Source organism: Chiloscyllium plagiosum, chromosome 21, assembly GCF_004010195.1.
Source record: "Chiloscyllium plagiosum isolate BGI_BamShark_2017 chromosome 21, ASM401019v2, whole genome shotgun sequence".
NCBI lineage: Eukaryota > Metazoa > Chordata > Chondrichthyes > Orectolobiformes > Hemiscylliidae > Chiloscyllium > Chiloscyllium plagiosum.
This window is the reverse complement of record NC_057730.1, coordinates 19,535,151-19,558,121: the sequence shown is the minus strand read 5'-3', so window position 1 is coordinate 19,558,121 and position 22,971 is coordinate 19,535,151. Positions and strand designations below refer to the sequence as shown.

The 22,971-nt window shown below is 42.1% G+C and overlaps 2 protein-coding genes across 5 annotated transcripts in view; one reads left to right on the top strand and one right to left on the bottom strand.

The window, feature by feature from the left end:
* The window catches only part of LOC122560595 (ubiquitin carboxyl-terminal hydrolase 42-like), a 36,752-nt gene extending 20,739 nt beyond the window's left edge, over window positions 1-16,013 (bottom strand). For 2 of the 4 annotated variants that reach the window (XM_043711384.1, XM_043711387.1), the window contains exon 1: window positions 10,724-10,950. The gene's annotated coding sequence lies outside the window, so the exon portion shown is untranslated. Of the gene's footprint in view, window positions 1-758; window positions 823-10,723; window positions 10,951-15,930 lie in introns of those variants that run through there. The other 2 variants (XM_043711385.1, XM_043711386.1) reach the window with 2 other exon arrangements.
* The window catches only part of eif2ak1 (eukaryotic translation initiation factor 2-alpha kinase 1), a 37,622-nt gene continuing 30,652 nt past the window's right edge, over window positions 16,002-22,971 (top strand). Inside the window, exons 1-5 of the mRNA XM_043711379.1 lie at window positions 16,002-16,136; window positions 16,919-17,086; window positions 18,757-18,893; window positions 21,876-21,919; window positions 22,385-22,484. Coding sequence (XP_043567314.1) covers window positions 16,055-16,136; window positions 16,919-17,086; window positions 18,757-18,893; window positions 21,876-21,919; window positions 22,385-22,484 — 531 coding nt within the window. The 5' untranslated portion in view covers window positions 16,002-16,054. The remainder of the gene's footprint in view (window positions 16,137-16,918; window positions 17,087-18,756; window positions 18,894-21,875; window positions 21,920-22,384; window positions 22,485-22,971) is intronic.

The window sequence follows — 22,971 nt, the reverse complement described above, 5'->3', positions numbered from 1 at the left end:
ATCAAGACAAGATTCTAGCAAGATTCAATTGAAACGCATCCTACCAGAATAGCTCCCTTCTATCACAGTACTGGTGTCAGTACCCCAAGAACTGAAACCCATTGTACCCACACCAATCTTTAAGCTTTGACTTTATTTATTTTATGCCAGTTCACCCATGGCTCAGATAGTAACCCAAGATTATTATCTTAGGCATTCTGCTTTTCAATTTAGCTCCTAATTGCTCAAAGTCTTTCATGAGAACTCAATTTCTAGCCCTATCACTGTCACTGGTTCCAACTTGAATGACAACAACTGGATTCGCCCCTCCCATTCCAAGTTATCCTTCAGTGCCAAGTGAAACCCATGATCCTGCCACTGGGAAAGTGAGTCTTTAAAACTTACCTCCCCAGAAGTTGGTGAATGCTCAGTTATTTAGTACAATCAAGGTTGAAATCAATAGATTATTAGATTCTAAGGGAGTGAAGCAATGTGGGGATTGGGTGGGAAAAATCATCTTGAAGTCAAAGATCAGCCAAGACCTTAAGGAATGGAGCAGCAGGACTGAATGCCCTACTCTTTATCTCATGAAAAAATGATACAGAGAAATTACTGTGCTGATAGTGATTAAGGTATACATGAAGGAATGGGCAAAGTAGGTGGGGAGAAGGGAGAAAAGCAGTGTTGATTCTTAATGAAATGCTTTCTAGTTTGTAGTTAACATGACAGATATCTCCACATTATATCCGACGTGAAACATTAAAAAGGCATGCATATACTTTGCTGTGAATTGAATCTTCTTCATCTCTGTGATCTAGCTCCAGCTTCTTGCTTGATTTATTTCTATTTATAAACAGCATTTTATCATGTTAAAGTCACAAAACTCTTCACATTATTCATTACTTATAAAAGGACAAATATACAGTAGGCAGCTGAGACATACAAACCAAGAAAGTGTCAGGATCAATGCTCAGTTTGTGCTGATCACTGTTGACAGTCTTACAGCCTTCGGTTAGATTCCCTCCAGTGTGGAAACAGGCTCTTCGGCCTAACAAGTCCACACCAACCCTCTGAAGAGTCCCAGTTCCCTCTGACTAATGCACCTACCACTACAGGCAATTTAGCATGGCCAATTCACCTGACCTGCACATCTTTGGATTGGGGGAGGAAAACGGAGCACTTGAAGGAAACCCATGCAGACACAGGGAGAATGTGCAAACTCCACACAGGCAATCGCCCGAGGCTGGAATCGAACCTCACAGCACCCTTGTGCTGTGAGGCAACAGTGCTAACCACTGAGCCACCGTGCAGCCAAGGAAAATAATGTCCAAAGTTTGAATCCTTGACCACTTTCAAGAAACCACAGATAAAAGTATGATTGTGAAATCAATCCTACTGTGTCAATAGAAATGAGCTGTCATGGGGGAAATAAAAAGTGTTGCTCGATTTGGGAGTGAAAGGATGAAAGGTTAGTGTCCATAATGGGATATCTGAAGGCTAGTTATTTTTCCTGTTCAACAAACCTGCAGCAATAATGAGGTTTACTTATGTACAGAGTGAACAGACTTTAAGTTATTAAGCAGTTTTTTTTCATTTACAGATTTCCAGGATTAGAAGCCTGTATAAAGCTGAATATTTGATGCGTTAAAGGAGTAATTTTTCAAAATATGAACTTCTGTGATGGTCTAACAGCTTGAAGTTAACAACAGGCCAGATCTTCCATGTAATAGACCAGTGAGCCTGACCTCGTTGGTGGGCAAGCTCTTGGAGGGAATCGTGAGGGACAGGATGTACATGTATTTGGAAAGGCAAGGATTGATTAGGGATAGTCAACATGGCTTTGTGCATGGGAAATCATGTCTCACAAACTTGGTTGAGTTTTTTGAAGGCGTAACAAAGAAGATTGATGAGGGCAGAGCAGTAGATGTGATCTATATGGACTTCAGTAAAGCATTCAACAAGGTTCTCCATGGGAGAATGATTAGCAAGGTTAGATCTCATGGAATACAGGGAGAACTAGCCATTTGGATACAGAACTGGCTCAAAGGTAGAAGACAGAAGGTGGTGGTGGAAGGTTGTTTTTCAGACTGGAGGCCTGTGACCAGTGGAGTGCCACAAGGATCAATGCTGGGCCCTCTACTTTTTGTCATTTACATAAATGATTTAGATGCGAGCCGAAGAGGTACAGTTAGTAAGTTTGCAGATGACACCAAAATTGGAGGTGTAGTGGACAGCGAAGAGGGTTACCTTAGATTACAACAGGATCTTGACTAGATGGGCCAATGGGCTGAGAAGTGGCAAATGGAGTTTAATTCAGATAAATGCGAGGGGCTGCATTTTGGGAAAGCAAATCTTAGCAGGACTTATACACTTAATGTAAGGTCCTAGGGAGTGTTACTGATCAAAGAGACCTTGGAGTGCAGAGCTCCATGAAAGTGGAGTCACAGGTAGATAGGATAGTGAAGAAGGCATTTGGTATGCTTTACTTTATTGGTCAGAGTATTGAGTACAGGAGTTGGGAGGTCATGTTGTGGCTGTACAGGACATTGGTTAGGCCACTGTTGGAATATTGCGTGCAATTCTGGTCTCCTTCCTATCGGAAAGACGTTGTGAAATTTGAAAGGGTTCAGAAAAGATTTACGTGGATATTGCCAGGGTTGGAGGATTTGAGCTATAGGGAGAGGCTGGGGCTGTTTTCCCTGGAGCGTTGGAGGCTGAGGTTTACAAAATTATGAGGGGCATGGATAGGGTAAATAGGCAAAGTCTTTTCCCTGGGGTCGGGGAATCCAGAACTAGAAGGCATAGGTTAGAGTGAGAGGGGAAAGATATAAAAGAGACCTAAGGGGCAACTTTTTCACACAAAGGGTGGTACGTGTATGGAATGAGCTGCCAGAGGAAGTGGTGAAGGCTGGTACAATTGCAACATTTAAGAGGCATCTGGATGGGTTTCTGAATAGGAGGGGTTTGGAGGGATATGGGCCGGTTGCTGGCAGTGGAACTAGATTGGGTTGGGATATCTGGTCGGCATGGATTAGTTGGACCGAAGAGTCTGTTTCCATGCTGTACATCTCTATGACTCAATAACTTCAAAAAAGTCATCCAACCTTACTCCAGCAGATCTTTGTAATTTTTCCATTCATTACCAAAAAAAACAAGAATGTACTGTTAAGATTTTCAAAATTGAAATAAAAAGTTTGTTTTTACGTTTGCACAGCATTTGGGTGTTGCTGGCAAGGCCAATGTTTGTTGTCCATCTGTAACTGCCATCGAACTCAATGGTTTACTCAGCTATTTCAGAAGGCAGCTGACAGTCAATCACATTGTTATGGGTCTGGAGTCAAACACTGGCTAGACCACGTAAGGGTGGCAGATTTCTTTTCCTGAAAGGACATGAGTGAAACCAGATGGGTTTTTATGCCAACTGATAGTGGTTACATGATCACCATTAGATTAACTTTTATTTCTGAGTTCAAATTTCGCCAACTGCCATGGCAGGATTTGAATCCATGGCTCCAGAATGTTACATGGAGTTGCTGGGGCGGACAAAGTCCGAAGTCATACAACATCAGATTATAGTCCAACGGGTTTACTTGAAATCACAAGCTTTCGGAACTCTGCTCTGAAGCTACTTCACCTGATGAAGAAGCAGAGCTCCAAAAACTTGTGATTTCAAGTAAACCTGTCGGACTATAACCTGGTATCGTGTGACTTCTGACTTTGTGCAGAAACATTTGCCTGGGGTCCTGGATTACTAGTCTAGTGACAATATCAACATGCCACCACCCCCATTTAAAGTTTTTTTTAAACCATAACCATTATATGACTTTCTTCTCAGAAAATCCATTGCAAAGTAAAATTTATGTTGCAATGTTGATAACAGAAAACTACATATCTTTCAGTTCATCTCAAATTTTATTTTCTCTCCATGTACATAATATAGCCATTATACTTCCGTCTTAAGCAAGTTACACTTTATCTCAATTTGTCTTTTAAGAAAGGCTGTACATACAACAGAATTTTAATAACCCACACATTTAACTGAGAGGAGACTGGAATGACATGATCGATAGAGCATAGATTTAAATTTAGGCCAAGCTGCAAGAAGAACATTTTCTCTGTAAGCGATAGAAAACATGCTCAAACTAATGTCAATCCATCCAGGAACTCGAACTACAAAATTCTTCACTACCTGAAACTGGCTGTCAGTAATTTAACAATCTAAAGGAGCCAACAGTCCTGGCAACGGAAATCCTTAACTGATGGTGGCAACTCAGACTTGTTACTGGGATACATTACAGGAAACTTATCTCCGCAACAGATTGTGATGTATAAGACTTAGGAAGGTTTAAACTCAACATACGTTGCTAAAGCTGGAAATGCACTTCACTGCTTAGCACTGATATGTGTCCTCACTTTGATGCAACAAAATATTCACTACTAAATGAACATTTGAAATATAAAACAAATCACTGGGCCCAGCCAGTCATTTTAAAAACATAAATTATAATTAAGTTTGACACTTAGTTACTGCTTGAATTCCTAAGCAATAAATACTGAATAAAGTGGGTGAACTTAGCTATTGTAGCCAACAGTGCATACCAATTAAAACACTTTGAAAATTGAGAGTGTTACTTGAACATTATGAATGCCTGGTATGGCGGCAATCTTAAATGCAGGCACATGTTCCAGTTGCACAGCACATTCTAACTGTGCATCACCAAACTAGCCACAATAGAAGATACTGTGTATAACAATTAAGGTTAATTATCCATCAGTTTGCCAGTCATGGAATAGTTGCGATCAAATTGAGAAAAGGAACAAAAGTTACTGATCAAGACTGCGAAATATATTATTCAATTATCAATAGTTAATACATGGAGGCTAATACATCAAATCAATAAAGTTGCATCAATACTCCATTTGAGATGTAAAGTGTACTTTGTTGTTTGACACCTAGCTAAGTTGAAGTACAAAACACTAGTATTGACTGGAAAATTTAAACTGACATCCTGTTTTCTAACTTATTCACACAATTTTAGAGGAATTTAACCTTATGTTCACGTGTTTATTGTACTTTAGACAAATGCTTACATCATTGAAAGGTTAAATAAATTTCGTTTTACCAATTTATGCAAAATTGAAATGTTAAACCCACAGCAATAATGGAAATAATGAAATTTAACACATCATACAACATGTCAGCAAACATCATTTGCCTTGATTATAAATCATACTTCCAATCTCCACAATCCATATCTCTAGGGTTGCCTGGCTTTATGCTATTCAGGCCATATATTCCATTGATATATACAAACTTAACATTAGTTAACAATTTAAAGTATTAAATCACAAGACAATACTGTACTTAGAAACTGAAGATTTTAACAGCACAAGATGTTTGGTAATGTCGTTAAAATTTGTTTCCTAAATCATTGTTGACTTGCCAGAGTGACAACATGAGCTACATCAACAGATGACACCTTACATACCCATACACACTACTGGGAAATACACTTCTTGCCTGTTTATCTAACTCCTCACCATTCAGTAGCCAACGAAGTAAACCAGTTACAATGATCAAACAACTCTTGCACACTATGTTTCATCCTACCATTTTACAAACAAACTCATAAAAAGGTTTAAAGTTCACCTGCACACCCATGTCAACTACAGAATCTATTACTCATTTATTTAGTCATCAGAAATGCAATTACTTACATCCTGATTCCCAATTACCATAGTCACAACCAGCTGATATATTGGACATTCCTAAAAACTTCAATAGCCATGTGAAAGTCATGATACATTCTATACAGTTCCTGTTTTGAACAGACGAATTTGAAACAGCTTTATCAAACAAACAGCAAACTCAAACCTTAGGGGTGGCATGGTGGCTCAGTGGTTAGCACAGCTGCCTAACAGCACCAGGTTCGATTCCAGCCTCAGGTGACTGTTTGTATGGAATTTGTACATTTTCCCCATGTCTGGTGGGTTTCCTCCCACAATCCAAAGTGTGCAGGTTAGGTAAATTGGCCATGTTAAATTGCCCATTGTGTAGGTTATTAGTCAGGGGTAAATGTAGGGGAATGGGTGTGGGTGGGTTACTCTTCAGAGGGTCGGTGTGAACTTGTTGGACTGAAGGGCCTGTTTCCACTGAGCCACCATGCCAGCCCTTGCTTTGTTAGCTTTCAACTTACAGCACGTTAGGTAGTATCACACATATTTGATCAAAGCAATTTCGGTACCAATGTATTCAAATGGTCGGTATGGATTAAAATTTACCATTCTAATGGTTGTTCTATTCTTGTGCATATTTACAAAATTAAAATGACACCACTACAGCTGGAAATTTCCATGTACAAGTTATTTTCCACTTTTTGAAAACTGAAGAACTAGCCAAATCAGTCCATTGGGCACCAACACTAAGAAGTTAACAATACACTGTTACTGCTTTGGGTCCAACACTACATAGTCTTAAAAGCTTCATGCTGCTTGATAAATAATTAACCAGGAAAACTGACCTAAACCTTAATCAAGAAAGTTAAATTCCAATATGGTTAAAGAAAAACTCTCAAATAGAATGTGGCAGGAAGAAGACAGCACAGAAACCCAGCAGAAATCAAAACAAAAATACACTATTATTTACAAACTGGTGAATTCCTTGTTTTTAAACTAGAAACCTTAGGATAGATTTGACTTATTTTTCAGCAATGATAAGGTCCAAAGTTAACTGCATAAGGAAATATGTAAATTAGCCATTTTTTAAAAAAGCATTCTTGGGAATATACTCATCACTGGCAAATTGGCAACTCCAAGTCACCTTAACTCTTTGTAACAGTTTGAATTAACCAAGTTTTATTTTAATTCACTTGTGGAATGTAGACATTGTCAGCTGGCCAGCACTTTTGTTGCCCATCCCTAGTTACCCTAAAGGATGTGGGCTGCCTTCTTGAACCATCTGCAGTCCGCCTGCTGTAGATTGACACTGCATTTGCTCTTATGGAGGGAATTCTAGGAATTTGACTCAGTGACAATGGAGGAGCAGTGATATATTTCCAAGTCAGGATAGTGAGTGGTTGAGGGGAATGTGCAGGCAGTGGTGTTCCCATGTATCTGCTGTCATGTCCTTCATGATGAAACTGATCGTGGGTTTGGAAGGTGCTGTCTAAGGAGCTTTGGTGAAATTCTGCAGTGCATCCTGTAGATAATGCACACTGCTGCTGAGTGTCGGTGACAGAGCGCGTGGATGTTTGTGAATGTAGTGCCAATCAAGCAAGTTGCTTTGTCCAAAATGGTGTCAAGCTTCTTAAGCGCTTTTGAAGCTACACCTATCCATGCAAGTGGAGAGTACTCCATCACACTCCTAACTTGTGCCTTGCAGATGATGGACAGTCTCTGACCTACTCTTGTAACCACTGTGTTATGCGACTAGTCCCACTGAGGTTCTGGTCAATGGTAACCCCAAGGAAGTTGACAGTGGGAAAATTCAGGGGTGGTAACAAAATTGAATATAATAGGGTGGTGGTTAGATTGCCTGGCATGTGTAGCTTGAATGTGACTTGCCACTTGTCAGCGCAAGCCTGGATATTGTCCCAATCGCGTTGCACTTGAACAGGGACTGCTTCAGCATCTGAGGAGTTGTGAATAGTGCCAAACATTATGCAATCAGCAGCAAACATCCCCACTTCTGACCTTATGATGGAAGGAACATCACTGATGAAGCAGCTGAAGATGCTTGGGCCAAGGACAGTACCCTGAGAAACTCCTGCAGAGTTGCCCTGGAGCTGAGATGACTGACCTCCAACAACCACAACCATCTTTGTTTATGCAGGTATGATTCTAACCAGACAATCTGCCTCACAATACCTATAAATTCTAGTTTTGCGAGGGCTCCTTGATGTCACACTCAGTCAAACGCAGCCTTGATATCAATAGCTGTCACTATCACACCTCTTTTGTCTGTGTTTGAACCAAGGCTGCAATGAGTTCAAGTTGAATTCCTTTGGTGGAACCCAAACTGTATTTGTTGACTAGGTTATTGCTGAGGAGAAAGTGAGGCCTGCAGATGCTGGAGATCAGAGATGGAAATGTGTTGCTGGAAAAGTGCAGCAGGTCAGGCAGCATCTAGGGAACAGGAGAATCGACGTTTCGGGCATTAGCCCTTCTTCAGGAAGCTATTGCTGAGCAAATGCTGCTTGATAGCACTGTTGGTGACGCATTCCATCACTACTAATGATTGAGAGTCAACTGATTAGATTAGATTACTTAGTGTGGAAACAGGCCCTTCAGACCAACCAGAAAGATGGGGAGTCAACTGGCAGGGTTCAATTTGTCTTGCATTTTATATACAGGAGTGACTTGCAGGCCACTTTGTGGGGCGTTTCGGAGTCAATCATGTTGGAACAAAACTAGAATCAAATCTAAAAATCACAACAGCAGGTTATGGTCCAACAGGTTTATTTGGAAGTACTAGCTTTCAGAGTGCTGCACTTTCTTCAGGTAACTGTGTAGCAGGATCATAAGACAGAATTTATAGCCAAAAGATTAGTGTCATGCAACTGAAATGATATATTGAACAAACCTAGATTGCTGTTGTCTTTGATCTTTTACAATGGGTTGCAGGTTTGGGTTCATTAATATGTAAATCCCAGAATGTAACTTAAAAGTAGTTCTGGGATTTACATATTTATGAACTGAAACCTGCAATCCATTCAAAAAGATGAAAGACTTAAGAGGATTCTAGGCTTGTTCAATATATCGTCTCATTTGCATGCTACCTTAACAGTTCGCTATAAATTCTATGTCTTATGATCCTGCTCCACAGATACCTGAAGGAGCAGTGCTCTGAAAGCTAGTTCATCCAAATAAACCTTTTGGACTATAACCTGGTGTGTGATTTTTAACTTTGTCCACCCCATTCCCACACTGGCACCTCCACATCATAGAATCAAATCAGTCAGGCTGAGTAAAGGAGGCAGATTTCTTTGACTAATAGATGTTAATGATCCAGCTGAGTTAAGACAACCCAATAGCTTCTTGATCACTTTACGAATATGAAAAAAAAGAGCATTTTTTGTTAGCTACTTATTATCTATTTACAGGGCAGCATGGTGGCCCAGCAAGTAACAATGCTGCCTCAGTGCCACAGACACGGGTTCAATTCCACCCTCGGGCAACTATCTGTGTGGAGTTTACACTTTTTCACCTTATCTGCTCTGGTTTCCTCCCACAGTCCTAAAGATGTGCATATTAGGTGGATTGGCTATGCTAAATTGCCTAGTGTCTAGGGATATACAGACAATCCATAGAAAATACAGAGTTACAGCGAAAGGTTAGAGGGGTGGGATGCTCTTCAGAGGGTCAGTGTGGACTCAATGGGCCAAATGTCCTGCTTCAACACTGTAGGGATTCTATGATATGGGCCAAATGCAGGTAAGTGGGACTAGTTTAGTTTAGATGATGGCCATAGATTAGTTGAATCGAAAGGTCAGTTTCCATGCTGTATGATTCTATGACATTAAAGGCTTGTACTTAAAAATGGATCTTTGACATTAAAGACACTATTTCACTGATCTAATCTAATCATTTGTACATTAAAGTTTTAAATATCTAATAACTTGAAGTGATGCAAATAAGTCAATGGATGTAGTGATATGACAAACTTGTAATTTGAATTTAGCAATTCTGAACAGAGACATTCAATTTATGATCAAAATTAACTTGGGGATAACAGCACTTCTGAAACGTAATGCAAAAGACATTTAAAATGTCTGAAATATACTTTTCGGATAAAATGCCATAATGCTATGTGAAGTTCAAGCTTTCTGCTACACCTACCATTTGGAAAAGCTAGATCATTTTCAACAAAAACATATTTACAAAAAAAGAGACAAACAGCCCAATAAATAAATATCATGTAATTTCATCAATATACAAAATTTAAACTTTTGTGAAAAAATAAAATGTATTAGCAAAAAAAGGTTTCTGTATAGGAGTGAAAGAACACTTTCATTTTTTCCATCTAACGTCTGTAGGAAAATTCACACTTTTCAGATGCTAATTTAGGGTATCATTGGCCAGCAAAACGTGTGGTTGGGTTGTAAAGCGACTTGTGAAACAATTCATTCAAAAAAAACCCAACCTCGGGCTGCAAGTGAGAGGTAGGGCTGCATCTCAAAAACTTGCTCAATTTTCCCTCCAGCTGCTAGAAGTAGAAAGGTCCTCATCCTGAGGGGGTGAAGATGATGAAACAAACCCGTTGAACCTTTAGCTAGAGTCGGTGTGTCTTTGAAAGCAAGACACCCCCCCCCCTTCGCTGCAAAAAGGGAAACAAAGCGGAGGCGCTGCCTAAGAGGGTGACACGCGCGTGCGCACACAAACACGTGCGCGCTCCCCTCCCCCCTCAGTGAGGAGGGGGAGCCCAGTATCAGGGCCTACCCCCGGCGTCAATACAATACAGCGTTGCTACTGGTAGGACAGATAAGCGTTTTGAGAGGCAAAATTACTACGGCAGCGGACCCAAGCCTGGGGCAATCGCCATTAAAACTAAGAGGAGCAGGGAGGGGGTTAATAAAGGGGTGGGGGTAGAAGGAAGAGAGTGGTAACCATGGGAGGGAGAGTCACCGGCCGGTCAGGCTATAAGGGGAAGCGCTTTAGGAGTCTAGGTACAGGCACCGCAAGTTACACCGGAGGCCCAAGCGAATCGCGTCCGCGACTAACCCTCACCCGGAGCTCTGGTACATACCCCAAGTGTTTCCATCACGACAACGATGGCAACGCGCGGCGATAACCACCTCCCCCTCCCCCCCGGCTAACGATTACGACACGGAGCGAGCTCACAATCAGCACATCCGGGCACCGCGACCCGCCCCACAACGCACCGCGGGGAGGTAGAAGGGGGCGAGGTCTGCCCGGCAGCGCCGCCACCAGTGGGAGGCAGCTGAGGACACGGCAGCAGCGCCGCCACCGGTGGGAGGCGGCTGAGGACGCGGCGGCAGCAGCGCCGCCACCGGTCCACCGGTGGGAGGCGGCTGAGGACGCGGCGGCAGCAGCGCCGCCACCGGTGGGAGGAGGCTGAGGTCACGGCAGCAGCGCCGCCACTGGTGGGAGGAGGCTGAGGTCACGGCAGCAGCGCAGCCATCATCGGGAGGAGGCTGAGGACGCGGTCGCAGCGCCGCCACCGGTGGGAGGAGGCTGAGGTCACGGCAGCAGCGTCACTCTTTACCTGATAGAGAATACCGGAAGGTTAAAAATCGTTAGTGATGAAAGGTCCCTGCGCAAAGTAGTATATCCCGAGTCAGCTTGGCCTAGTTGGTTGCCCACTGGCCTCAGAATCAGAGGGCTGTGTAGACCTCAAAAGGCATAATGTTTACAGCATCTTAAATTCACAAATACCATAAAAACTTAAGAAAAATACTGCTACTTACTGTTTCAGAAAAGAACTACATTTTAAGTGAAAAATATTAAGTGCCAGTTGGTATTTAATTTTGATTATTATATTTTCAATCATTTGACTTTAACAACACAGTAATTTATTATACAACGGTTTAATTATTTAATTCAAGCCTACCAATAACATGAAATGAAGAAAAAGTTCTTTATCAAAGTGGCTCTTCCCCCACCACAACTGGCCAGGTTACATATTTCTGCTAAAGGAAGAGGCCAATAGGCAACATCACAACTAGAGTAATGTCAAGGCGGGATCTGTTGTCTTGCAATCGCAAGTGTTGATACCTGGTTTTTTAGGGTTCTTGAGCGCATTGATTTTCCGTTTGAATTCATATTGTTAATCCTCAAAAACTCTGCCTTGATGCTTGGAATTACTATGTACAATGTAATAATAATACAATATACAAATCAATCCTGGGGGATATGTCCAAAAAAGAAAATGCTGGAAAATCTCAGCAAGTCTGGCAGCATCTGTAAGGAGAGAAAAGAGCTGACGTTTTGAGTCTAACTGACTCTTTATCAAAGCTCTGATGAAGGGTCAGTTAGACTCGAAACTTCAGCTCTTTTCTCTCCTTACAGATGCTGCCAGACCTGCTGAGATTTTCCAGCATTTTTTCTTTTGGTTTCAGATTCCAGCATCTGCAGTAATTTGCTTTTATCCTAGGGGATATGTCATCTAGTTTCGTCTATTTAGTCTGAATGCATTGATTGCAGAAATGGATGATGATTTAAATTGCTTGCAGAGTATATATTGCTAATTCTTCATAACCTAGGAGCACTTCAGATGGGTAATAATTTTAGTCAAAAATTCACACTGGATCGATTAAGGATGCATAATTTGTTTGGGGTTTAGAAACTGAACCAAAGATTTCTCATTCCTGAAGTAGGGCTTATGCCCGAAACGTCGATTCTCCTGTTCCCTGGATGCTGCCTGACCTGCTGCGCTTTTCCAGCAACACATTTTCAGCAAAGATTTCAGTGACCTGGTTGATTTTCTAAATTATTATTGATCCTAAGAAATTGCAAATCTAAAACGACGATATGGGGATCATCCCTCTCATGGCTTTTATATTTTACGGAGATAATTAAGCAAATAAAAGCAGAATACTGTTGGAAATGCTGAATCAAAAATAGGTAATGCTGGAGAAACTAAGGAGATCTGGCAGCATCTGTGGGGTGAGAGAGAGAGACATTATAAATTGTGAACCCGGTATGATTCTTCAGAGCTAGACTGGTTTTGCTTCTTAGGCTTCGATAATAAATTTTATCATGTTTCTTTGATATGATGGCAAATTTTCTTCCTCAGTTTGCTAAGTGGTCAATAATGCGGGTTACCTGGGCTGGGATTATGAGTGCATTTCCGCCCCATTAGTGATATTTTAGTTTTATTCCCCAAGTTTGCTTTTTACAGTGCCCTAATGGGCAGTTTGTTTTCTTTTTAATTGAGTTCAATTTGTTTATATTTTTGTCAAAAGTATGATCAAATGCATATGAAGAAAAGCAGTCTGGAGGCAGGGAACATGTATATGAGTGGAGAAGAAAGCTCTGCATGAAGAAACAAAAAAAACTCTCCCTCAGTATATTGATCTCCATACACGCTTCACAAATAGGCCCAAGGAATCTTTTATAAGTGTGACGAGAACACAACTTCATGGCAGGCATTCATAAAACTGGAAATAATATTGAAATAGTAACCTTGATCTTAACCAATAAGCTTGTAGGATAATAGCTTTGACAGTGATGTCACTAAGAGGAGAAAGTGGCTCCTAGGTCTCTTGTGGGGTAGTGGTAGTGTCTCTCCCTTTGAACTAGTGGCTCAGGTTCAAGTCCCATCTATTCCAAAGATATAACTCCAGATGCTCCAATAGGACCTTTCTTTGTGGGATCACTGTAAAATTCATGATGTTTATCACTAGGGCTGGGCCTTCAGGAACTGCCTAGTTGGTCAATTTGCAACATTCGTTTGGCAGTTAACACCTTTTAGTTCATTAGAGTTGAATACTGTCCCATGTCATGAACAGTGAACATTTCTAAGTAGTAGACCCAATGGAGCCCGATACCAAATTGGTCTGAACCTGGACCTAATGTGGTGAAATCTAGACTGCTTGGTACAAAACCAGATGGCAAACCCCAAACTCCTTGGGTGACACAGCTGGTGTATCATTTCCAAGATGAGATTTGATGTATCATTTAAGTTTCTATATGAGTAGAGGATTGTTCTGTTACTACAGAGATTATAGTCATTCTGAATAAATAAAACATTAACTCAGTTTCAAACATACATTTCTGGCTTATATTTTTGTCACCAAACATTAGCGAACCAGATGAGTTTTTCCAACATAGAATGATGTTGGTTCAAGGTCATTAGACTCGTAATTCTAGATTTTCTGATTTCTTTTATTGAATTCAAATTCCACCATCTGCCAAGGTGACATTCTGCCTTGGATCCCCAGGACATTACCAGGGTCTCTGAAATAATAATCTAGCAATAATATTACTCGGCCATCACCTGCTCTCTGAGAAACCATTTGGAGTTCACATGGCTGTAAATGTGGTTTATGATTTAGGACCAGTTCTATATAATCAGCTGAACAAGTCTATCCTAGGGCAATTAAGGCAGTGCAATAAATTTCAGACTGCCCAATAGAAAATTAGATGGTTTGAGAAGCCAGAGCAGTCCTACCCATTAATGTAATTTTATCCATTCGGATGCTATGATTGAACAGTATAGCAACACATCTTCCTCGCTGTGGCCAAGAATGTGGTCATCAGGGGCCCTTGGGTTGCATTACAGGGTGCAGTCGAGCTCAGACCTTTCTCCTGCACTATTGCAGTCACCCAAGCCTTTATCACTTGAATTAGATGTGATATAGATATAGTATCCCTACAGTGTGGAAATAGGCCCTTCAGCCCTACAAATCCACATTGACCCTCCGATGAGCAACCTTCCAGACCCATTCCCCCACACTAATACACCTAGCGTATACATCCCTGAACACTATGGGCAATTTAGTATGGCCAATTTACCTAATCTGCACATCTTTTGGATTGTGGGAGGAAACCCACACAGACACAGGGAGAATGTGCAAACTCCACACAGACAGTTGCCCGAGGCAGGAATCAAACCCAGGTCCCTGGCACTGTGAGGCAACAGTGCTAACCACTGAGCCACTGTGCCACCCATAAGTATAGATCTAAAATTGACTCTCTAAACAAATGGGAAACAATACCCAAGATAACTCAGTTGGAAATGTTTGTGCAAAACAGCACCTTTGATCACAGGTCCATCCATAATGTCCATGAGGCTCTGTGGGAAAAGGAGATGGTGGATGTTGAAGGACTGAAACACTTTGCAAGCAATCACTCTACCAGTTACACAAAGATTAGAATGGATAAAGTAGACCAGTGACACCCATCATCCATTCTTCCAGAAAGAGCCAGCACAAAAAGGGTCAATTCATAAGACAGCTTCTTACATGCTGTCCAGTCCCTATAACTGGAACCCTATGGTTGTCACTTTGCTGGTAAGCCAAAACATCTATAGCTGAAAGTGCATGAGATGTAATGATTCAGATGAATTCCTTCTAATAGGAGTCAGTGATGGATGGCCTACTTATCTATGTCTGAGTCAACTTGGGATTAATGTTATCTGATGTTAGACCCAAATACAGAAGTGAGGATACAGCAAAGTAAATTGTCAACTGTATAGAGAGGCCTCTCAAACTGTGAAATATCTCCTTGAAATGCCTCTACCACCACAGCCATGAAATTCTGAAGGCCTTCAATTCTTGAGCTAGAATCCATATGGAACAGTGATGGGGGAAGGTGCATTGTCACAAAAAGGAAATCGTACATAATCTTGTGCTCTGATAATACTGGAAAATAGGTCTGGAATTTGGCAGTTAAAGAGTTGATTTCTCTATGGAGTGGGAGCCTGAAGTTTCTTCAGAATTCTGAAATGTGGAGCTGAAATTTGATACCAGTGGGATATCATAGAATTATTTTAAAGTCAACTTGCTCAGACATATTATAACACATATTTGGAGTTGGTGGGATTTGAACTTAGACCTCTGGCTCAGAGGTAGTGATATTACAAGAGCTCTTAGTGGGATATTTTAAGGGTTCATTCAATGATGGATTGTCTATGTTAGGAAGAACTGTATGGAAGGGCATTACAAAGGCCTGACCACATCTGCTGCACTGCATTGTAGCTTTTAGGGAATTTAAATAAGCATCATACCCCTCTACCTTTGAGGGAAATGTAAAAGTTCCACAACACTATTATGAGGATTAGCAGGGGAGCTCCTCTTAGTGTCTTAGCCATTTCCTACAACAGCAACCACACTTTAAAAGTGCTTAAATGGCTGTAAAGCATTTTAAGATATCCTGAAGATGATACGCTACATTAATGCAAGTTTTTGTCAATCTCTGAAAAGGCTACATTTCTTTTTCCTAATTGTCACTTCTCTCTTCACAGCAGGAATGCACAGTTTGAGCAGAAACCTTGTCTCAGCTGCAATGTTTTTCTCTCTCTGGATTGTGCTTCCGGGTCCGCCTCTGTGTGGCACTCTCCGCCGTGAATGCCCTGGTGTAGAGCGGAGCGAGTCTCACCCGCTGTCCCCGGGACATGGACTCCGACGATGACTTGCGGCGACCTCGGGCCAAGCTGGCCTTTAGTTTGCCGCAGCAAGTTCCAGCCACTTTCGATGGTAAGTGCCGGCTATCGGCTCTCAAACGCCGACTGTGAGCAGATGCGAGGACACCGCAATCACAGAGTGACTGCACTGCAGCAAGTTATTCGGCTCATCGCGCTGTGCTAACTCCTTGGGCCAACCATTATAAAACACCGATTCCGCCTCAACTGAAGTCTTAGGCACCACACTTTGGGGAGAATGTGGTGCCCAGGAGCAGGAAAATCGATGTTTCGGGCTGCTCGGGTGCTTTTCCAGCACCACGCTCTTGACCCTAATCTGCAGTCCTCACTTTCGCCTCGTCCTATTTTCGCCCGCCCCCATATACTTCCTGCTCAGCTATATAATCAGTTCCTCTTTTGAAAGTTATTCCAAATTTGATTTTAAAAAAAAGTTCCATCCTTCTGATGCTTCTTTAACAACCAGAGTTGGAACTCTGGTTTCCATCTCTCTTGCTGCTGAAATTCAAATGCATTTTTAATGCCCTTCTCACTTTGCCCTGCCTCCTTCAAAGATTTGGGACATGCCATGTGACTCTCTGTTCCCTTACCCCTCTTGAAAATTGTGCCAATCATACAAAAATTTGCATTTCTGTAGTACCTCATGATCCCTCAAACTACGTCACAACCCAATTAATGCTTTTTACTTTCAAAGTGTAGTCACTGTTGTAACATCAGGAGCTGTGATAACCAGTTGCCAAGGGGTGTGTGTGTGTGTGTGTGTGTGTATACACATACACTTTTCAAACCGTTTTTAAAGTACTATTTTAATTAAATTTCTCCCCTGTCCTTTAATTACAGAAACCGATCTAATGCAGCAGTGTAGCTTGCTAGAATGCAACCAAGCCAAAACAACATTGATGGATTTCACGATTGCCATTCCCAACCAGCTATTGTTGGTCTCACTCCTGGAGCATCTCTGCTTTATTTATGAGAAAAATCCTCAGCGCTCAATGATCCTGTTTAAATGTAAGACACAGTGAATGTGGTCCTGTTGAGTAATTTGGCTGAAAGATCAGAGTCCAGGGTGATTCCTGAGTTGAAAAGAAAGCAGGGCGGATGATGTTTTTAACAATGTATAAATTATGTATCAAAGAGAAGATTGAGGAAGGCAAACTCTCACAACACTGACAAAAAAGGATTGTATAAAGGTGAAATAATGAAGTCAAGATATAGAGAAGAAGAATTAATGTTAGTTTACATAATGTTGCAAAATCTATGTTTTATTCAGTGGACTTGATAAATGAACCCATGGATACACAACAGCTTGAGGAAAAGGAACAGGAGATGACAGCATGGCTTGTTGATCCTGCTCTGTCTTCAATGTGATCCTGATTCATCCTGGCCTTGGGCTCCAATTCCACTTTCCTGCTTGCTTCCACATTACTTGAGACCAAACATCTGCCTATCCCAGCCTCAAATGCATTCAGTGATGGCAATGGCACAACCTTCTGGGTGAGAGAATTCCAAAGATTCAAAACCCTTTGAGTGAAGAGGTTTGTACTCATCTCAGCCCGAAATGATTCTTTGCAGGAAGACTCTGCATCTTAGATTCCCTGATCAGTGTAAAAAATTCAGTCAATAACTGTCCTATCAAACTCATGCAGAATATGGCATTTTTGATGAGCTTGTCTCTCATATTTCCGAACACTGGATCCAGTGTGCTCAGCCTCTCATAGTACTGCTTCAAATGCATGTAAAGATTTTCTTAAGTGTGGAGATTAAAACAACATACAGGTACTCTTAACTGTTTGAAGCCTCTAACAATCCTCTGATATTTCTGAACTCTTCCAGTTTTGCTATAGATTTCCTGGGCAAATAGCCTGTTTTTGTGTCCTAAAATTCCAATTTTAGATAACTGAAGCATTTTGTTTCGGAAAGAAGCCTTTACACTCAGCATTGATATTGACCTTGATCATCCAGAACGTTACTTCTTTATGAAAAACAGCAATTGCTGGAAAAGCTCAGCAAGTCTGGCAGCATCTGTGGAGCGAGATCCACAGTTAACGTTTCAGGTCCAGTGATCCTTCCTCATAACTTCTTCCAAATCCCATTCATCCATCACCCCCCCCCCCCCCCCCCCCCCCCCCCCCCCCCCTCTTTTTTATTTTTTTCCCCCCCCCCCGCCCCGTGCTTGCTGATTTACATTTTCTCTCCGTATAGAAATGCCTTTTTTGAAATGCTGGCTGTTGTGTAAAATTACTCCATAGCTTTGCTCCTCTTGATCTCTGTAACCTCATTCAGCCTCAACTATCAGATATGCTTCAGTTGATAGCATATACTTGCCTCTGAATCACAAGATTGTGGGTTAACCTCCCATACCAGGGGACACTGTCATTCTGCACTGACAGAATGCTAGTGTTAGAAATGCTGTCTTTTGGAAGAGATGTTAAACAGAATTTACATCTGCCCACTCTGGTCAATGTAAAAGGTTCTATGGCACCTTTTGGAGAAGATCATGGGAATTATATTTGGTATCTAGACTGATATTTATTGTTCAATTCCTGTTTGTGGGATCATGTTTTCAATACATTATCGGAATGACTAACTTTCATAAGTACATCATTGTCAATAAATAATTATACAATTGCCTGAAGTCATGAAAGGCCCTTTGTAAATTTAAATTTTTCCTTTTTCAGTGTTGTGCCATAAACTAGCAGGAATGCACTTGATTTCACCAATCACTTTCAGTGATGAGTTCAGCACTGTGAGGCTGCAGCACAACCAGGCTTTTACAAATTTGCTACAAGCAGTGAGCAACGGCTTGTATCGACAGGTGAGTGCAATGCCAGCTCATGTTAGTGAGTTCTACCCTTAAGAGTCTTAAGAAGTCTTTGAAAGTAACACGTTACATTTCAGTAGCACCTATTCATAACCTCAGAACTCCCCATATGCTTTACACGCTATGAGGTACTTTCTGTATTGTAGTCGGTGTCTTCATAGAATCCCTACTCTCCGGAAACAGGCCATTCAGCCCATCAGGTCTAAAGAACTCGCTGAAGAGCATCCCACCCAACACACTCCCAACCCTATCCTCATAACCCTGCATTTCCCATGGCTAATCTAGCCGGCCTGCACACCCCTGGGCACTATGGGCATTTTAGCACTGCCAATCGATCCAACCTGCACATCTTTGGACTTAATGCAAGAAACATAGTAGTCAATTTGCAGACTTTATCGCCACTGTTTGTGGGAGCTTAATGACCAGAAAATATATTTTAGTTATCATTGAAGGATCAATATTGGCCCAAGACACAATGGATAGCAACCCTGCTCAAAACAGTACAATGAAAACAGTTATGTCCATCTGATCTGATCCCTGAACAGGGCTTTGGGTAATGTTACCTTAAGTGCAACATGTCTGCCAGTGCAGGTACTGAGAGTGACAGCCTAATTCATGTAGTCAAGCCTTGGAGTGAGTTTGAACCTGCAACCTTCTGACAGATTATCTGGTCATTATTCTTGTGGTGCTCAAATTGGCTACACCGGCAAATGTTCAGAAACTGTGAAACTGATTGTAGTAGATTCAGAGCACATTTCTGAATCCAAGTTGCTGAATACAGCAGTTGAGTCGAAAAGTGTGGCACTGGAAAAGCACAGCAGGTCAGGCAGCATCCGAGGGCAGGAGAATCATCGTTTCTGGAATAAGCCCTTTATCAGGAATGGGCAGATGGGGAGGTGAAGGGGGCTGAGAGATAATTAGGAAGGTGGGGTTGGGGCAGGGGTAATGTAGCTGGGAAGGCGATAGATAGATGCAAGTGGGGGTGATGATGATGCGTTGGAGGGGACGGTGGAGCGGATAGGTGGGAAGGAAGATAGAGAGGCAGGACAGTTCAAGAAGGCGGTGCCAGGTTGGAAGGTTGCATCTGGGATGAGGGGTGGGGTGAGGGTAAATGAGGAAACGCATTGATTCTGTATGTTGGAGGGTCCCAAGGCAGAAGATGAGGTGTTCTTCCTCCAGGTAGCTTGGATTTGGCGGTGGGGGAGGCCCAGTACTTGCATGTCCTTGGCGGAGTTGGGGGCGGTGCGAGTTGAAGTGGTTGGCCACAAGGCAGTGTGATTGTTTGGTGTGTGTGTGTCCCAGAGATGTTCCATGAAATGTTCCGCGAGTTGGTGTCCTGTCTCCCAAGCGTAGAGGAATCCACATTGAGAGCAATGGACACAGTAAATGAGGTGTTTGGATGTGGAAGGATCCTTTGGGGTCTGGACAGAGGTGAAGTGGGAGGTGTGGGTACAGATTTTACACCTCTTACGGCGTCAAGGGAAGGTGCCAGGAGTGGAGGGTGGGTTGGTGGGGGGCATGGACCTAACGAGGGAGTTGCGGAGAGAATGGTCTCTGCGGAACTCTGATAGGGGTAGGGAGGGAAATATATCTCTGGTGGTGGGGTCTGATTGTATGTGGCAGAAATGGCAGAGGGTAATGCACTGTATCAGGAACTTAGTGGACTGGAAGAATGGCCTTTGGATCAAAAATTGGATGAAAATGAAAGAGTGTAGGATATCTATCTATCTAGGCTTCAGATTGGTTTCACACGTCAGCACAACATCGAGGGCCAAAAGAGCCTGTACTACGCTGTTATGTTCTATGAGGATGGGTTCTATCCTTGTTGGAGGGATGGGGTTCACAGATGGAGGTACGGGAAGTGGAGGAGATGCGCTGGAGGGCATTGTTGATCACGTGGGAGGGGAAAGTGCGGTCCTTGAAATACGAGACCATCTGGATGTCCTGGAGTAGAATTGCTCCTTCTGGGAGCAGATACAATGGAGGAATTGGGAGTAAGGGATAGTGTTTGCACAGGAGGGGAGTGTGGGAGGAGGTGTCGTCTAGGTAGCTGTGGGAGTCGGTGGGGTTTGAAGTAGGTGTCGTGTTAAGTCGATCGCCGGAGATGGAGATGGAGAGGTATAGGAAGGGGAGGGAGGTGTCTGAGATGGTCCAGGTGAGCTTGAGATCAGGCTTGAAGGTGTTTGTGAAGTTGATGAACTGTTCAACCGCCTCGTGGGAGCACAGGATGGCACTGATAAAGCCATCAATGTAGCGACCCATCTTTTCTTCCACTTTTCCTGCACATCCAAACACCTCATTTATCGTGTCCATTGCTCTCAATTTGGTCTCCTCTACACTGGGGAAACAGGACACCAACTTGCGGAACGTCTGAGGAAACATTATTGGTACACATGCACCAAACAACCCTACCCACCCTGTGGCCAACCACTTCAACTCCCCATCCTACTCTGCCAAGGGCATACAAGTCCTGGGCCTCCTCCACTGCCAAATCCAAGCCACCAATGCCTGTAGAAAGAATGCCTCATCTTCCACCTTGGGACCCTCAACACATGGCATCAATGTTGATTTTACCAGTTACCTCATCTCCCCTCCCCCTACATCACCCCAGATCCAAGCCTCTGACTCAGCACTGTCTTCTTGAACTGTCCTACCTGTCTATCTTCCTTCCCAGCAATCCACTCCATTCTCTGTTCTGACCTATCACCATCACCCCTCCACCTTCATCTACCTGTCGCCTACCAAGTTACCTTCCCCCTGCCCTATCACCCTGGAACAATTCTGTGATTCTACAAATTATATTGTCATGACAGTTTAGAGAGCGATACAGCAGGAAACTGGGACAATCCCAGCAAAGAAATGACTAAACCTTCACTAGAAAGCTTTTTAGCTCAGGTTGGTGTTACACAGTTGTTAAGAGTTGGGCTTACAGTAAACAAAGCCTATTTCAAATTTATCTTGTGTTCCTGATTTTAGGGGCAAGCTATCAGTGGAGAAGCACCTACCCACCTCTCCTACAGGTATGTGATGGTCATAGTGACTATTGTAGTGCAATGGTTTTATTTTCGGAATAATAATCCAGAGGTCAGAATTTTAATCCCACCTTGGTCTGTTTGAGAATCTGTAGTACATTTTGTTTTTACTTCTGGAAATAAAATACTGGTGTCAGCGAAAGTGACGATAAAGCTTTTGATTGTTGTTTCAAAGTCCAACTGGTTCATTAACATCCTAGTGGGGAAGGAAACCTGAAATCCTTACACAGACTGGGCACATTTGTGTCTTCACTCCAACAGCACTATGGTGAAGGTTTGACTGCTATTCCTTCGGTACTATTGAAGTTTTCTTAAGGATGGAGAGTAAAAATTTGCTGTACTATGTTGTATACATGATTCTATTATTTATTTTCTTAAAATGTGATTGATCAGCATTACTGTAGTCTAATTATTTAGAATGTTGTTAATTGAAATTATTTGATCTGTGTGCAGAACAAAGGAAGCTCTGTTCCAGGGACAGACATCTCGCTACATGAATGAGTTTGAAGAGATTGAAAGACTGGGAAAAGGTAGCTACGGAAAAGTATATAAGGTGTGTGATAAAAATCTTTTATTTTGATTTCTATCTTAGAACTCTGGTCTAAGTGAATTCAATTTTAAATTTTCAAATCAAAGATAGCAATGCATGTAGCTGGAGGAACAGTATGTGATACAGGACCCCCTTGTTTATGCTATCTTTCCCTTCATGAGCTGACATGAGCCTGAAGATACTGAACATCTCCTGAATGGCACTCTTTGTAGTAGAATACTTGGGGGGGGGGGGAGGTTGATACCTCTATTCATCAAAACAGAAGTAAGGTTTATCCCTCAAATCTGTTCTACTATTTAATTTGATCGTAGCTTGTCTATGTCTCCATTTACTTGCCTTGGTTCTGTAACTCTTAACCTCCTCTTTCCAACAAAATACTATCAGTCTCAGTTTTCACATTTTCAATTAACCCTCCAGCCGCAACAGATTTTGGGGAAAAGATTTCTGGATTTCCATTACCCTTTGTGCAAAGAAGTATTTCTTGAATGTT